The 18,119-nt window shown below is 38.7% G+C and overlaps 1 protein-coding gene across 3 annotated transcripts in view; it reads right to left on the reverse strand.

Annotated features, from left to right (window-relative positions):
- Positions 1-3,634: 3,634 nt before the first annotated feature.
- Positions 3,635-18,119, reverse strand: part of GUCY2C (guanylate cyclase 2C) — a 45,336-nt gene continuing 30,851 nt past the window's right edge. For all 3 annotated transcript variants that reach the window (XM_085308804.1, XM_085308806.1, XM_085308805.1), the window contains exons 19-27: positions 15,727-15,815; positions 13,951-14,042; positions 12,235-12,393; positions 8,998-9,190; positions 8,434-8,608; positions 7,410-7,508; positions 6,580-6,674; positions 5,857-5,933; positions 3,635-3,809 (exon numbers count right to left, since the gene is read on the reverse strand). In XM_085308804.1, coding sequence (XP_085164930.1) covers positions 3,635-3,809; positions 5,857-5,933; positions 6,580-6,674; positions 7,410-7,508; positions 8,434-8,608; positions 8,998-9,190; positions 12,235-12,393; positions 13,951-14,042; positions 15,727-15,815 — 1,154 coding nt within the window. The remainder of the gene's footprint in view (positions 3,810-5,856; positions 5,934-6,579; positions 6,675-7,409; positions 7,509-8,433; positions 8,609-8,997; positions 9,191-12,234; positions 12,394-13,950; positions 14,043-15,726; positions 15,816-18,119) is intronic.

Here is an 18,119-nt window from a genome sequence, read left to right on the forward strand (position 1 = left end):
CGTTGCCCGCCTCGCGCGGCGGTTCGCTCGCTGGCAGCCGCCGCGCGCAGCGAGGGAGGTGGGAGAGCCAGGCTGGCGGCGAGCCGCGCGCTTCCTTGAGTCTCCCAAGGGCCAGTGGGGAGGTCGGGGGCTGAAGCCTGGCCTCGTTTCCGGGGTGCTGGTGCGCAGCAGGGGGGAGGGAAAACAGCTCCTCTCCTGCCTGGCTCTGCCTGAACTGCTGCAGTTGCTGCGCTTGATAAACAGGGGGGAAGGGTCTGTCAGAAAAGATCCCGATAAAGCAACTTGGGAATTACAAGAATTGGATGATGCCTTGTAAAGCTGCTTATCTTGTGTCAGCTGGAAAGTAGCTCCCGCTTTTTCCAGTTGAGGAAAACGACTGCTGCATGTCTCAGAAAAAAAAAAAAAAAAAAAAAAAAAAAAAAAAAAAAAAAAAAAAGAATGAGGACAGCCCTTTTTCTAATCCTTACAGGTATGGATTATTTCCCATTTGCTCCTTCGTTGCCCCTGTGATTCAGATTATTTCAAGATGCAGCCCTTTTTTTTTCTTCTCCTCCAGCATTCAATATTCCACTGGTGTCCTAAAGCAGCCATTATTAGGACTTTGTATTTTGCTGATTGTTTGGTACTGTTCAGATTTGATACTGGTGCCTGCAGTAGTCTTGCGTAACAAGGTCACACTCCCACCACTTCAGGCAAAATAACAAGTCTTGGCCTTGTGCCTGGGGTAATAGCACTGTAACACTAGTGCTGGCTGTAAGAACCAGTCCATTCCAATTCCTGTTTTGTTCTGGGCTATTTTACTAAAGTTACTGTTTACTAAAATGTAAGACTAGTGCTGTTAGTTTTATTTTTCTTTTTTGGCTGTCCAGTAAAGAGTAAGTCTTAATGTCAGTTTTGTGTTTTTCTGAGAAGTATCTTCCTAATACTTCACTTATGAAAAATGGTTTTCCAAATAGAAAATTCACCTCTGTCACATGCTGCTCTCCATTTGCCTGTGCTGGTGAATTAAAATATCAAATGATACTTTCCTTAGAATTTCTCCACTAGGCTTATCACAGAAAAAGAATGTTTTAAAAAAAACAAACTCTGTGTAAAAGTGATGGCCATGGTCAGGAATTAGAGGAACATGCAACTTTGGATAGAAAATGAAAATAAACAGTGCTAAACCAGGAAGGCTGTGCAGATACATGAGAAAACTAATATGAAGAAAAAGAGGGGGAGTATGCATATGGACATGACTACAACGCTCCTGAGTGCTTGCAAGGATTTACTTCCAACTCCTCCCAACCCAGGGATTCACAGATTTTTTTTTGTGTGTGTGTGTGTGTGTGTGTGCATGAGATAAGTTCAAATGAACGGGTGAAGGTGCAGCCAAAATGCTTTCCATTTGGAGGGCAAAATTACATCTCACATTTAATATAATATCCCACTGTTAAAAATAGAGAGAGCTGTGATTGGAACTTCAGTGACAAATGTCTAATGATAGAGGGCCCTTTGATCTAACGGATAATAACAAGAAGCAGTTTTAAGACATGAAACTAGACAGATTCAGACCAGAAAGGAGGTACAAATTATAAAAAAAGATGGTCAAAAATGAATTTGTTGTGCTGTATGGATAACAGAAATGCAAAGCGACAGAATCATGTTGAAAGCAGACATACCAAAAGACAGATCAACTCATTCCTAAGGTAACTATTTATCTCCAAGGAATTACACAACAATCATAGTCTGTAGAGTGCAGGAAGGAGAAGGACCACTGAAAACCAAGCACAGTTTAAATTAGTTATCTCAATCAGTGTAAGCAGGTATTTGTTCTAAAATAAATTGTATCTCAGAGGTGTCATGAATGGAGCCCATGAAACTCCTCTTTAAAAGGGGACTTAAGTCACTTCAAATAGCAGAGCAACTCTGCTTAAAGTAATAGGCATCTTCAGCCTTGAGGAGTCAAACACTTGTCACGGCAATGCGGTGGTGCCAGGTAGCACTACAGTGCAGCACTTGCACCAGAGAACGCAGATACAGAGATAAACAATGTTGGTGAGCCCTTTGAGGCAGGAACTAGCAGAAACGCTGACTTTATACTTTTTTACTGTACTTACATTCCTTTTAATCCAAATCAGTTTTAGAATACCAGTCCTTTTTCCTATCCTCATCCTAACGAACACTTCCATTAGGGTGGTCTAGCACAAATAGAAAAAAAATATATATATGTATTCATGTAAGATCAAATTTAAAATCAGTTGCATATAACCCAGAAGCTATGTCTATTGGTTACATGTCATCTGCTATTTCTGTCTATATCCTGTTCCTGGGTGTAGGAATTTACATTATTTAGGCAATAATATAAGGCCTACAGCAAGTCCTGTTTTAGTTTTTCCAGGTATCTTTACACTGCAGGTCTGTCTATTTATATCTATGTTGCTCCTTTTTAAAAAAATCTAATTTAGGTTAACAAAGAAAAATTGCAGGAGACAAGCTCGTTATTTTTTGTCATTTTTAGGGTTTACTTGGACAAAAATGCTGTTCAAAACAATAAAAGAATGATTTGGGGATAACTTATGCCCCAAGTTTTAAGGTTTGATTACTAACTAGTGTTTGACAGTTGTGAAAGAAGCAGCTCTGAGGACTATCTAAAAGTTTTGGTTCACTGACAAGATTTGCACAAAAGGCATTTGCAAAAATTTCGATTACTAGTTCTTACTTTTTCAGATGAAAGGTGTTTTCTTTTAGAGGTGCCCCCCCTGTGCTCTGGTTGCTTTCTAAAGGTGATTATTCATGTAAATGTTGTGGTGTCAGTTAATGAGTGAGTCAACACAGTAAAATCTGAGTTCTGCCTGGTTGTAAAACTTCACTTAAAAGCTGAATTGAAAGTTTCTGAGGTTTAAGAAATTCAGTTAAGTTTGTTTATTTTCATTTCTGTTGAACTTCTGGTTTGGGAGCAGAAGCAGAAGTGGAGAAAGGATATGAAAGGGTGTGTTTTTGCAAGATTTCCAGTTCCATTTTGCAGACCTAAGAGATTCAGATAAGCTTTAGACACCACACAGGTTTGGAATAATCTCTGAAGATAAATAATGGAAGTATTTCTCTTGATCAAAGTCAATTTGATTAAAGCACTGGAGACACTGGGGAAAACTACAGAAGAAGCAAAATGCCAAAATATCCCAGATTTATCAGTATCTTTAATGTTATTTTCAAATATATTATAACAAATCTTTTTTTCCAAATAAAAATTACAAATTAAGCACAACATTTAGAAATCGTGAAGATTAAGGCTTTGCTACGAATATTTTCCGAAGCAGATTATTCAATAAGCCTATCAATTAAAAAAAAAAAGGAAAAGAAAAATAATAATAAAAAAAAATTTAAAAAGCTATCATCCAGTCTCAAGTGGTAGATATTTTCATTTCCCTCAAATCAGGCTGCATGTGTCCTTCTGAAGTCATCAGACAATCCAGACATTATGGTGAAGAGAGGTTTGGTTTACTGATAGCAGGTCAGATGTTAGAAAGGATGCCTGAAAGGGTAATTTCCTTCCCCTCTACCTGGAATATAAAACTCCAGCCTTTACCTAAAATACTCGAGAGAGTGTGCATAGGTTTGCTGTGGCTTTTTGAGTCATACTAGACATCCAGTTTTAAAGATATGTGGCAGAATTCTCCGTGCTGGCCAGTTGCAAGTATTCTAGGGTACCTGTTCGGTAGCTGGGTACCCGTGAAAGCTCCCGCTGCTTGAACCCTTCGGCTTCACGTTTCTGCAGAGTCTTAGTTATCATCTCTGCTAAGTCATCTTGTAACCGCTGCTGATTCTCCCTWAAAGCAACAGGATAGAAAAAAAAATCAGTGATTCACACAATGTTTCTAGTGATCCCCTGGTTCCCACTGTTTTTTTTAAAATATGTCTATCCTATGTTTGTCTTCATAACATTCACACACTACTGAAACAAACCATGGGAAGAATCAGATTCTGATTTTGGAATATAATTCATGATTTACTTGTGATTTTTGCAGATTTTGTGATCTTAGTATTGTCTCTGCGCAGGAGATTTGCAGGAGTGTCATTATCGACCTTAAGAAAAATTCAGCTTCATTTTGTTATGAAAAGGAAGACCTGAATTAGATTCACTCCCARCTGAAGGAGATTCTAGCTCTCAGCTCCATTACGAGGACTGGCATTTCCAGTAGTCAACTTCAGGTGGCCTTCAATAACAGAGCTGCCACCTTTACATAAATTTCTGCAATTTGTCTGTTTTCTGTTGGAATACCACGCATTCAACAGTTTAAAGCAGTAATTTTATCAGTCACAGTCTATGTAAGGAAGTGAAAACAAAAACATCACTGATCACATGAGGTACTCACAAGGTACTTTCAAAACTTGAATTCCAGATGAATTACCAATACAATAATTCTGATAATCTCAACCAATCATTTTAATTTAAAAAGGAGTCCTGAGGTTAGAAATGTATCATAGAAATAAGCCCAACAGTTTCCTGCTCAGCCCAGAGAAGAAAACTTATACTTTCTATTTAAAAAATCAGAGCTGTGAGATTGTGTAGATGATAAAAAGTTCAATTGTTTCTGTTCTGCAAATGTTCTGAAAAAAAACCTTATCCTTCAAGTTTCACCTAGCTATTTCTTTTCTCTTAAGTAGATATGAATAAATTGGCAGAAAATTTTATTTGTGCAATGGGCACAGTGTGTAACTTTCAGAACTTTTGCAGTAAAAGTAAACCTTTACATTTACTTATGCCTCGCATCATAGTTGATCCTAATTTGTTTGACAAACTATGATTTTAATGTAATTGCTTAAAGTTGTCTTGAAAYACTGTCATTTCTAAGTAGGTACCAGCAAGTGCTCATTTAATAAAGAGCCATGTACACAAGGGTTTAGAGAGTGAGGAAATTCCACATTCTAGTGTGGTCACAGGAAATAATGCTGTACTTATGCAAAATACACATGAAATGAGCACAAGCAGTCATTGAGACATCAGTTTTGCATTGTTTCTCAAAGACAACTTTCCCACTATTACTATATTTTATTCAGTCCAAATGCAAAACAATAGCTCAGGTCTAGGACATCAACCTCATATTGTTTTCCTGGTAGCTACTTTCTTATGTGTTAGAAAGTAAGTTTTTGTTCACTTTTGCCCAATTCTTTTAGCAGAATAATGTTCAAAATTCTGCATGTCCCAGTCCTCCTACAGATTCCCCAAAAAGACACAACCACACACATTTAATTGGTACACACACACACCAAACAATTTGAAAAGGCAAACTCTGAAATTCAGCCTTCTCCATCCCCAGTTAAGCAAATAAATTGTTTTGCAATTTTTCTGCAAGACACAGAAAACATGTTGTGCAGACCAGATTTAGATGCTAATGCTGCTTCACTGCTGCTAGAAATCCACAAAAAGGCATAACACCRTACATTTCGGCTGCACGTTCTGTTGCAGTTATTCTTTTGCTGTAGTGTCACACACAGCTGGAGTTAGGGCTAAAGTTTGGGGGAATATTAATAATTTTCTTTTTTCTTTTTTTTTTGCCCATTCTCCGCAAATTCTAGATCAACAGCTTGTCCTCTAACTCTTACTTCCCTTCCAAAGAAGTGAACCTATTAAGTGCTTATACATACAAATAACCTCTAGCATATGCACAGTCTATAGCTAATGCTGTTGTGAATATTTACACATTTATATGCACATGTACTGTTAAAGCTTTTCACTAATGGAGGCAAGTCAAGTGTTACCAAAAAATAAATAAAATAAATAAAATAAAAAAAGAGCCTGAAAAGGAACAGTGGTGGCTGAAGTGCAAAGATTAGAAATTTTTCTTCCCTTTTCACATATAAAGACCATCTTACACAGAAGGTGGTGTTGGGAGATTATATTCCTTGTCCTCAGTGCCTGTCAACCAGTAAGTAACTTCAGTTCCTCTGCCCTAAATATATATGACAAAGAAGAGAAAGCACAGTTTAGGGATTGAGTGCAGTTTTCCACAGTTAATTTACTTAAATGATACTGTATTGCACATTGCTGTATTTGACTTTTCTTGTTTTCAGTAACTGATGCTCACAGCAAAGGGTTAAAAATAAGATGTAGGAACAAGAATAATAGAGGAGATGCAACTGCACATTCACTCCCTTGTTCCATGACCTGGACAACACACCATGGAAGAGGTGAGCTGTGCTACCTGTCTTCAGCAACCAAGTACAGACACCTGCCAAGTTTAACAGACCAAAATAACTATATAGATAGACAGATAGATAGGAGAACAAGAGCAAATTAGCAATAGATTCAGCTTCCCATCCATGAGACCCATTCACCATTACTACCCAATTTCCTGTCACCAGTGGTATGTTTATCATTTATTCTCTACATCTTTATGTTGCCTTAATTTGTTTTGGATAGTGCTTCACTGGCCATGTTGTCTTCACGGAAATATCTTAATCACTTTGAGACTGTGATATCAGTTGATCTGCAACTGTTATTCCCCAGCTGTTAAGTTGTGCAGTTCTGCCAGCTATATACTCCTTATAAAGTAATCTCTCTTCTCTGTGTACATATTTGTGCATGATACAGGTTACCTTCAGGTATGTTTCTCCTCTTGTTTCATATTGGAACCGACAGCCTGTTCTTTTCAGGATGGCAATAGTGGAACCATTTACATGAATCCTTAAAGCTAAAAATAAACAAATAAACTATGAAACCTCAAGTTGGAAATGTTACACACACATCATATTAAGTATATGTGAAAACTTATGCCATGACAGAAGCTTTTCCAATTGTTGTGAGCATAAATTCTGAGAGTTATACTGCCATATCAAAAATCCTACTCCATTACATAGGACTGTATCTATGGAAAGGGCAGCACACTAAATAGGAATAGCTCATATAGCCATTGATCTGAAATACAGGTGTCACAGGTATTTCTAGTGTTTAGATGCCAAAAGGGAAAAGAATAGAGGGGTACTTATATAGAGAACGGTAATACAAAGACACTAGGCAGAAGGAAGACAAACTGGCTCTTGGCACACTTTCCTAATGGTGAAGTTGAAGAGGTAATTACTTCAGTTCAAAATATACAGTAAGCATTATTTACACAGTAAACCTTTAATAAAATTTTGAGTAGAAATAAAATATACAATTCATACAATGTAACTAAATCCAGAGGAACTCAGCCAGCCACCCAGCTTACTTACTCCCTGTTACCAGCACTGAAGCAGGAACAAGGAACAATTCTTCATTGCCTAACAGGAAGGTGGAACAATGGGTAGTCAAAATGAGCAGGGCTTCTTCACCTTTAAAACTTCTGTGATCTGATAATAAATTGTTCTCAGCTGAAAATAAACACTATGATCACAGAAACAGATAGTATTCGACCCCGTTATGCTTACAAATAGAATTTAATTCTTACGCAAGCCTGTGGATTCCATCCGTGAAGCTGTGTTCACCGTATCACCAAATAAACAGTAACGAGGCATTTTTATTCCAACCACACCAGCTGCACATGGACCTAGAAATAGGATACAGGGAATGAAAAAGGTGGATCAAGAGACTTTATTTGGAAGGTGTTACTTGATGTTGCAGAGCAATGCCAGTACCTGCTGGTGTTCTGGGTTCCTCACTAATGGCAGTATTCTCTACCACACTACCTAAAGTATCCTGCAATCTCCTATTCCACTCCAAACCAGGCCTAGCTCTGTTCATCTTATATAATCCAATAGGAGCATAAAGAGGACATAGCTGCACACTATTTGTACACAATTTCTGTGCAGAAAAAAATAGTTACTGACTCAGTTTTGGAAGCAGGAAGAAAAAAAGAACACGTCATTACAAAGGAAATTCATAGCGATGTCTTGAGGAGTCTCCCAGTGCCTCAGTTGCTTTCACCTGTGTAGTTCTTGTCTGATAGTGGGCATTCAGATGATTTTTGAAACAAGCAATAATGAAAATATAAACATTCCCCACATAATTGTTGAATTATCTGTAGTTCCCCTTTGAGAAAAAATCTTTAATTATTGGATTAGTTAAAACATCAATTACACATAAGCTTGATCAGAACTTTTGCCTCAAAAAGCATAGAATGCAGGCCTGTGTTATATGGCCAGATAAGCGTATCTGAAGTAGCTGATCTCCAGTTCGGTAAGGGAGTGATCTGTGAAGGCTACAACTGGCTTAATCCAGGAGCTATGGCAGTTGTTCTTTGTAGATGCTAGCTTAAGCTACGAATGGATACTGGCCATGCCTCTATAAGGGAGCAAGCCAGTGCCTTATTTACTTCTGTTGCCTTTCTCCCAGGAATATTGTTTTCGAGCTGATTCTTCATGAGGAGAGCAGTTGTGTGTGATGTGTTACCAGATTTTCCATGAATGTCTATTCTGTTAAGTTCAAGAACAATGCAACTACATTGTCATTGCTCATCTAGCACCACTACATACCAGAGTGAATTCCGATGCGAATCCAAACAGGCAGGCCTGGCAGATGTCGCAATTCAAAGGATCCCATGAAGCTAAGGATGTCCAGAGCCATCATAGAGATGTCTACTGCATGGCGATTGCCATTCCTCTTCGGTAGACCGCTCACCACCATGTAGGCATCACCAATGGTCTCAACCTGTGGTGGAAACACAATTAAAAGATGCCAGTTCCGTACACAGTAAAATAAATACTTAGTTAAAAGTTAATCCTCTTGTTCACGACTAAGCATGTCTTCCCTAACCAGCAAGATTGCTTCATTTAAGACAGCTGACACTTTTTCAGCATGTGAGTATTCATAACTATCCACAGCATTCCAAGTAATGAATCTCACCTAGTATAGAATATTAGCTATAAGCAGGCACACAAGCATTGACATGAGGTAATCTTGGCCTGTTGGTATCTCTTTTGTTTCTGCTTGTCTTTGCTAGTACTGAGACATTCTTCCAAAACCCACCACATTATCCAATTTTGACTTCTCTGTCTCCTGATTTTAATTAAAAATTTAAAAAGCGAGGAGTTAATCACCTTGTAAACGTCATGATGGTCAAGAATGTGGTCAAAGTTCTTGTAGATATCGTTAAGCATATCTACCACCTCCATTGGGGTGCTGTATTTGCAGAGTGTGGTGAAGCCAACAATGTCACTGAAGTAGATAGTGACTTCTTCAAATAGCTCTGGTTCTACCAGGCCAGTTTCCTTCAAAGACTTTACTACTGGCCTGTAGGTATAGAGAAGGCAGAAAGAAAGATGAATAGTCTGTGTTTTACATTAAASGAATTTTCTCACACAACCCAACCACTTCGTTGTTTCCTGGGTAGGAAACATCAAATAGTTTGCTGAAAACTACCATTGTAATAGCAGTTTAGATGTCCATAATGCCTTTCAGCCAAGGACTTCAAAGCACTTACTAATATTAAATAATATACAACAGCCTTACARAATCCAAGTGTGTTAAGTAAAAGCCATGAGGAAACTGAAACACAGGACAACTGAACTTCTTAGCCAAGGTCAGAAATGGGAAAACTGTGCCAAACCTAAAATTGAAATTCTGGAATTTCTGTCTTGTAGCCCTAGATTCACTCCCACTTTTGTTCCCAATAACTGAGAACAGACACTTTTTCATGTTTCCTTGGTGCAGAAATAATTGCATCCTGACAATTAGATCACCTCATCCTGGTTTCAGATGAGATATCATCATCTGATAATTTTATGGAACAAAAATTCAATATCATCACACTCACTATCCATTCAGATGCAATTTCTTTTTCTTGCATGTCTAAATCCAGGAAAAATCTGTTTTTTAATGGGGAAATTAGAAAAGAATAACTGAAAGTGACCCAGAAAATGTAGATGTTGCACAATGGTGTGTTTCATTTCAATGAGATAGGAAAAGGGTGGAAGGAAATGGATTTCTTGTCCTGTAGCCTATCCACTCAGAACATTTCAGATATTCACCCAAATTGGATTGATCTGAACAAACACTTAGATTTTTTTTCTTTTTTTTTAATCAGTCATTAAGTCAGCACCTTGACTGTTTATATGCCCTTGAAGCTAGTGACAAAGTACCATGATAGTTTTGCTATTCGAAGTGTATGCAATACCAAAATTATTAGCATCATCAGTATTACAATTTCAGTACTACTTGTCCTGTCCCTTAAAGTGTCCATATAGTCCAGTCTGGCCCAGTATGGCCCAACCTGCTCTGCTCCTCTGTTGCACTGCAAAACCACAGCCTGAAGTTGGACTGTACTCTTCCTGCTCTCCAGCAGGACACACTCCTTCTACTTAGCAAAGTGCTGGAGCAGAACAAAGCTCTGTGCATAGGGGATCAGTGTAGATCTCTGCATTCTGCCAGGAAGGCAGTGAAAGAGAGGTTTTGTGCTGGGAGAAGGGATCCTGTACATGAAGGGAGATTGAGGAAGATAGAGGGTCCCAATACCGTCTTAGCATGAAACTTCATTGGAGACTCCTTGTCTCACCAGGTAGGGTGGAGACTTCAGGGACAGGTTCTTCTTTCCTCCCTAGCAAGATCACATTGGAAATTGGAAGAAAACTGGTGAGAAAAGAGGCCCCTAGAAACTCCTCTGCCTTTTGCCCAAAGGACTTCATAGTTCTTAGGATGGGATGGTATTGTGTTATTTTGGTTTTGCATCAGTATAAGAAAAGATCCAAGTAAGGTTGCCATTGCTACATGATGGTCTACCTCACTATCACACCAGCCTTTCAGACTACCTCCTTCTAAATTTGGAGAGCCTTACTTGACTGTAAACAGTCTAGGAGTATAAGCCTTAAAGCATTAAGATCCCTATGTGTCCTGCTTGTAACCGACAACATTAGGGGCCAACATTAGGGTCAGGCAGCCAGCCGCCACCATAGACTTGCACTGTCTGAAATTGTACATACTAATAGTGAGGACATGCATTTTCCGTAGCTTCTTTCTGGACTGTTTGGTGAAGGTTTGACACGTCTGGGTGTTAAACACAGTGCCACCTTGTACATGTGTATGTTTGCTCTTAAGAAGAATACAGCTGCTTGGGCTGCTATTTTGGTCAGATTCCACTTGGATTAAGTGTCCTGCCTCCCTGACTTTCCCTCTCTGGTCTCAGCTAAGCATGTTACTCTAGTGTTCTTCACTTCCCAGTGCTAATGTCTGCTGTTGGAACTGCAGTCTGCACCATTTCTGAATGGGGCTGTCCGATTCTCATGCAGTTTCTAAAAAACACCAAGGTACTTGAGGTATTCAGAGTTTTCCTGCTTGTGTCACCAGAGTAACTGAAAAACCCATGTGTAAGTAGGTAATAAGTATAGCATTATCTTAGTCTGTGAGGTGTTTGGGCCAGGTATTTGCAAGGATCCCATCTCAGGAAACTATATTTAAAATCAGTCTATCTGTCTATCTATTAGAACTTACAATGATTATGTAAAATTAAGAGTCTTCATAATTCAAATTACTRCCAAGTTGTTGAACAGATCAATAGAGCATTGACAGATGCTGATAAAATGAGAAGGAATGATTTGGCCAGTCTTGGTCAAAAAAAAATTCTTCAGTGTCAGTAACATTCAGGTAGGTCATGTGATTTTATGGTTTAGAATGGTACACACAGGTGTGAAAATGCTCCCCTGTTGTGATACAAATGTTACTAAGACACAACTGTCATTAGCAACCTTAACTACAGGTAAATGAGGATGTTACCACAGGCAAATACATTTTGTGGATGAATGAAGATATTTTACAGTGGCTTCCTAATTGAGACATTTTTCTTCCCTTGGCTTAAATCATTCTACTGTAATTGTAGATCACATCTGGTTCATTTGAGCTCAAGTTTGTTCATAATTAAAGCTCCAGTTCAGTAAATCTTTTTAATTCTAACTATACGTTTAATTGCTGAGCTGAACTGGAGCCTCAGGCAGGGACTGCCTAGATAAGCACCAGTGGCCTATATGGGAAATCACACCAGGATGCAAAGTCCATAGAAAGTCTATAGTTCTGTCTGGGCAAATAAGGCCATGTTTTCTCTGTCTGCTATCCATTGTCCTCAAATGGTCAGTACAGGAAAGCAGAAGAGGTACAGAGAGAACTGGTGGCACCTCCTAAATTTGCCCTTTGTGCATGAGGCTGGGAGAATTAAGACAGAGGAAGCAGTTTTTCATTCTCTCATTTGAAGAAATACAAGATGAATATTAATTCCAGCCACACTCTTCAGGAATCAGATGATACATGTAAATAAAATTCAAGTGAAAATCTTACTGGACAATACTAACCCTGGAAGTAACATGAAATTAAGCCTGTCTGCTCTGTCTCTCTCTGCTTTGTATAGCTCTGTCCTTTCCTCCACCAAGTGCTCCAGATTCCGAGAATATAGCTGTAGACGCCGGATCAAGGTATCCATGTAGCTTTCATTGGTCTGGCCATGGTAGTTACTGGGAATAACAGTAGCCAACAGGGAAGAATGATAAAAACACATTGTTGAGAAAGAGGCAAAAATCAGCAACAGAAAACTTTTGCAGTGTTTGACTTCCATACAGTTAGAATGCAAATTGTTTAAAGTATATTGWTCTTAGAGCGTTTATGTTTACGACTTGAAAACCTGTGGCTCGCAATTGTCATCTAGAGCTGCTAATTCTTAAAACACCTTCAAATCACTGAGCAGCCCTGCTAATGTTATCAACTCCAGGTTACCTTAGGTAATCCATGAAGATTCATTTGGAAAAAAGTAACTGGCAAGCTTGAATCCTGAGAGAAATGTAAAGAAAGTGGGCAGAAAATTGTACTTAGCATTGAGCTGGGGATTAGACCTAGAAGGATTGAGGAAATTTGGGGGTGGCTGTGTGGAAGACAGAACAATTCAACACAACAGTTAGCAGGCCCTGAGTTAGTTTCTCTCACAAGATCCTGCAGACTGCAGGCAGCAGACAAGTGCTGGAAGCAGACACACTGTAGCATAAGCCACTCATCACCCCTGTTTGCCTTGGCAGCCCAGGCTCACGAAAGCAGTCTGAAAAAAGATGGGACCAGGCTGACTGCAATAGTCAGATTCATATTGTGCATGGACGAACTTTAAAACTGCTCTTATTCTAAGCAAATCTTTTTGGCAAGAACATACCACCTTGGACATCCTTATGAGGAGAACACCTTGTTACAAGTGGCAACCTCCATCCTCCTGTAGGATGGAGACTTACGAGCTGAACCAAGATGTCTTTCTACCCTTCTGCAGGACGATATGTTTAGTTACGAATAGTGAGTTGCCCTTCTGCCCATGCAAAGTAGAATGATATGAGCGCTGTTGGGATTGATTCATGAAGCCAGCTTTAAAAACTAGGGAGCAATTTCTCAAGAGAAGAAACTAAAAACTCACTGTTTGGATAATCTGAATAATGAACTCAGGTCAAACACCACAGGAGCAATAGTGCAGTGGCCAGGTGAACGGCCTGTGTTTTCCAAGGGGCCTTTCCAACTCTGTCCCTTATTATCCCACGACTTTGCACCAACAAAGCCTTCTAATTAACTCTTCTGATGAGGTGCAACCCAGCACTTTTAGTCACCTTAATTTGGGACCATCCAAACTCATTTATGGTACAACCCAATCCAAACTTTCTAATCATCCTCTAAACATTTGCATGCATTCATTTCCTGAAACTTAGATGACATGACTCACTGTTCAACTCTTAGCTAGAGACAGGTGGTGAATTACTCGAATGGCTTGAATCTCTAATTATTCAGCTTCCTACATCATAGTGTACCAATCTGAGGAAGGGTGATCATCCTGTCCTCAGCTAATATATGCACAGATGCACATATACACACATATACACATGCATGCACATGCACGCCTCCTTTTCTGTCGAAGGATAAGGAAGGATCAAAGTAATCACAGTTTTTCCACTGACTGAATCATATTTACATCATATTATATACATGAGCTTTCTAACACCTAGAAAGAGTTAGGAGTATCTTGACAAACAGCCGCTGCTGCTCACCTGAATATTTTAGCCAGAGTGTTCTCAATTTTCTTAAAGTCAGGTCTTTTCTCTGGATCCTCCTCCCAGCAGCTTTTCACTAGTGTATACACCTTTAAACAAAAACAAAAACAAAAAAAATAAGGAAAGTCTGCCCAAGCAATTGGCATAGAAGGATAATAGTGCTAAACAGCACTAGTTCATTATGGAATTTCCGGTTACTCTTGACTAACAACTTATTAAAATGTATGACTAACTGTTACAAATCTATGGTTARGATTCATTGCAAGCATCTTAAACTTAACTCTGTGGTGACTAGTGACATGAGCTTAACTTGAATTTGCAATACATAAATGAAAGGCAAGTAAATTGATCCAGGCCTGCAACTAGTGCCAGATACGGTTATTGACATGAAGGTCAATGCTGTGGTAATCATATCCCTTAATATCCTGCACTTTGGGATCTTTTAGAAACTGGTGATTCAGTAAAACAGAATGGGGTTCATCTGTCCAATATGTAGATGTCTACAGCACAGACATCTGCACCTGAGCAAGAAGCTATAATCAGTGGAGAGAACAGGCATATTTGCAGTGTGATTCATTCCATCTTAAAGATATCCAAAATAGGTCACAGGAACGGCACCATGTAACTTTCCATTTCTTTCCAGTGACTATGAGGTGATCAGTTCAAATACAGAGATGTGCACTGCATATATCTAAAGTTACCTGAGCTGAATCTGCTTGTAATTCAGTCATTTAAAAGCTAGATGCCTACGTCTGGCAAAATCACCTTGGGTTCCCTTAGGAATTAATAGAGAGAAAGGCATCTTGGTCTAAAATAAGCCTAGAAGATAGGTCAGAATAGTCCTCTGGATGAGTGTTCTCTCCATCAAATGTAAAGTGGACCTGTGGAGAGACTAGGCTGGACTGAGATATCTAGCTCATAAATGTCTAAAGATAGGTGATATGAATTCTTTCTGAAATGTGTTACATTGTCACCTGTTCCTGTGAGATATCATCTCCTGTGATCCTCATGCATTATTTAAAGACAAAATATCAGTGTAGCACAATGAATTACTACCAATTTCAGAAGACATGACATTATAATACAAGGACAAGTAAACAGAAGCACTGCTTGAAAGTACTTTCAAAAGATAATGATAGTCCTTCTTCAATTATTGCAACACAATGTACTTGTGAGTATATTGTACATTGGATCAGAAGACTGATCTATCCTTTAATATGCAGGTCAAGCTGCTGCTTTCCCACACACAGTTATACAACCCTAACAATTTGGTAGTATTTCCTATGTTGGTGAAACACGCTCTTTATGGTATAGCTGTTCACAGCCCTAAGATGGCATTAAATTAAATAAGCACATTTTCTTATTTTATTTTAAGGTCTCCTTTGGTTCATCCAAACTGAATGTAGTTTTTAGGGAATTCCAGTGGAGGCAGGTGAGAACACTGTCTGATATGTTTGCTTTTTTTTGAGATAACCCTGGGCCTCCCTAGTGAAATGGGCAAATCCACACTGCATCTATTTTTAATGTATGTATTAGTTATTGAACAATCACTGGGAAAAAAATAAACAGACACTTCACAGGATACATTGAAGAAATAATTTTTGTACCTTGTATTTCACTTTGGTAAYAACTACAGAACACCTTTTCTTCTCATGAGTTCAAGGTGTTTGGCATAAAATGTGTGCAGCCTTCATCCTCCCAATATCACCAGCTCTAGTTTAGCGAAGAGTTCTGCCCTTCACCCAGAGAATGTTTTAGTTATAGTTAACTTACTTCCATCTCTCTTTCTCCCACAGTTTCTAGTGACAGGTCTGGTCGAAAGGGCTTTCCTCCTTTGCATTTCTCTACTCTGTAAAGTTTCTCTAATAAAAGAGAAAAGGTGCAAACTTTTAACCAAAAAAAAAACATAAGAACAATATTCCTGGTGAATAGTGTGCCATGGCAGTGTTGAAAGTTACTGCTCAGACAGAAGCCTGAAAGTCAGTTCCATCGATCTTTGATGTGAATTTCAACTTTGGAGCTTTTCTAAACATAAAGCACAAGATCAAAACAGACTGGTTTGAAGGTCTCTGAAAACAAAATTAATAGGGATGTACATGAGTATTTATTGGTCACAGTAAACATGGTTATGGCATCTTCCCAAGTGAATGTTAGGCACTAATAGTATGCCTGTCAGCATAAGTACAGTTATGGCAAAAACAATGTGAGAAGCCCATTATGATACTGAACCTTGGTCAAATGTGTGGGGATCTATAACTCTCATCTGATCAGTTCAAATCACCTGCGGATGGTTAGCTTCTTTAAAAATAGGCTATTAATATATGTAATTTTAAAACATTGCATTTGGTAGCTCAGTTGTACTCTTACCATGAAATCCATCCTGTAAGAGTTATATGAACTCAGAACACATCAGAATGCAGACTTGGTTTGCAGGACTCAATTTAAGCGAAGTGACTAAGAGCTAAAGCAAAAATATCTCTCTCCCTCCACCCCAGACTCCCAAGAGTTCCAGAGGGAGAGAGTTTTTTAAAGTGAAGCACTTTTTGACATCCAGGGGAGAGAAAGAGAGAGAAACAGAACGGGACCAGTGACTAGACCTGAAACATATTTATCAGTAATGTCTGGTTATGTTTGGGAGAAAAAATTGTTAATGGAAGCATATGATGAGATGAGGAAGGTTTGTAATCATGATGACGTGTAAGTCTACAGCAGCTAGGGATGCCTAAGCACGCCCAGGGTGCATGGTCATTTTAAATACATACTGGTACTTCTATACTAGCATTGTGATACAGAAATTACAAGCTAGAGAAAGAACAAGAAACTTTAACAGTCTCCAAATGCTATGGAGAGGAGAAAACTGCTTAGAAGTCTCCTGTAAACTAAGACATAACAATCTGTTCGAGTCTCCTATATGCAAGCGGACTGTGTTAGATTTCCATGCTGCACATACTCCTGAGAGCAGAATTAACAGCAACTATTAGCAACACTGCAATTAGCCAATGGCAGAAAACAGTGGCACAAGGAGGCAGTTTGAATTGAATGTTGGTACAGAACAAGATTTCACAATTTCAAGCTGTGAATAGGTATTTCTGCAGGAAAGTGGAGAAACCAACTGGCCTAACAGCTGTCTCATAGAGAAGTCAGTGAAGAAGACTATGATGTTTTTATTATTACACGTTATAAATCAGGTCCTCTATGTCTCTGTTCTTTGTGGGACCTTTCTCTCATTAATAACAATATTGTGTGTTAAATTAATCAATACGTATTTGTAGATTGAGAACATTAGCTCACTGAGTACCTGAAAAGTTGCACCTGAAACTACCTGAAAATTGAGTTTAATTTTCTCAAATTTATAGATGGATGCTATATACAGGCTTTTTTAATTAACTCTTCTAAAATTTGAAGGCATTCCTTGCTGCTGCCAGTGAAGTCCTGGCCAAATGGTTTCATCAGCTGTGCWGAGATATCAGTATGATGTCTTCTAACTTACAGAGATTAACTTCTGACAGCCTAAGCATTGAAAGACTTTCTACAAGAGACTCAACAGATGAATCTAACATGCAACAGGAACATCTTTTTGCCTATTACCATTGACTCTATTTTGACATTCTTTTCCCCATTTTTTCCTGAGATATTTGCAAAATAATGGTCAATCGAAATTTGAGCTACTCTCCTCTACAGCTAGACAACGCCACGAAAAAATCTGCTAGCCTACAATACATCTACTAATGCTTTTAACAAAAAGCATTTTTTTTTCAGTTACACTGAGTTCAGACTTGCCAAACAGGCTTTGGGCCCAATAGGTTCATTGCTGCTTTACTAAACCTGCTGATATGTGAGGCCATCTCTAGCAACAGACAGCCTGCACCTACAGGTACTAAAAATCCTTTCAGTTGGATTTTCAGTTGGATGGATTGACCTAATACAATTTGAAAGGGACAATTTTTCTAAAATGACAAAATGCAGCATTAAGACACATTAGGAACCAGATTGTGACTATGACAGCCACGACCAAACAGCAGTGAAGGTATCAGTACATCTCAGAAGAGCCCAGAAACAGAGCACGGTGTCTGAGGCTAACTTAATAACAATTAACACAACACAGAGGGCCTATAACTAATCAGCAAACAGTTACAAAATGCAGTTTAATAAGGATTTGCTTTGCC

The sequence above is a fragment of the Rhea americana genome, unplaced genomic scaffold (genome assembly GCF_003343005.1).
Source record: "Rhea americana isolate MKP2758 unplaced genomic scaffold, rheAme1 scaffold_281, whole genome shotgun sequence".
Classification (NCBI taxonomy): Eukaryota; Metazoa; Chordata; class Aves; order Rheiformes; family Rheidae; genus Rhea; species Rhea americana.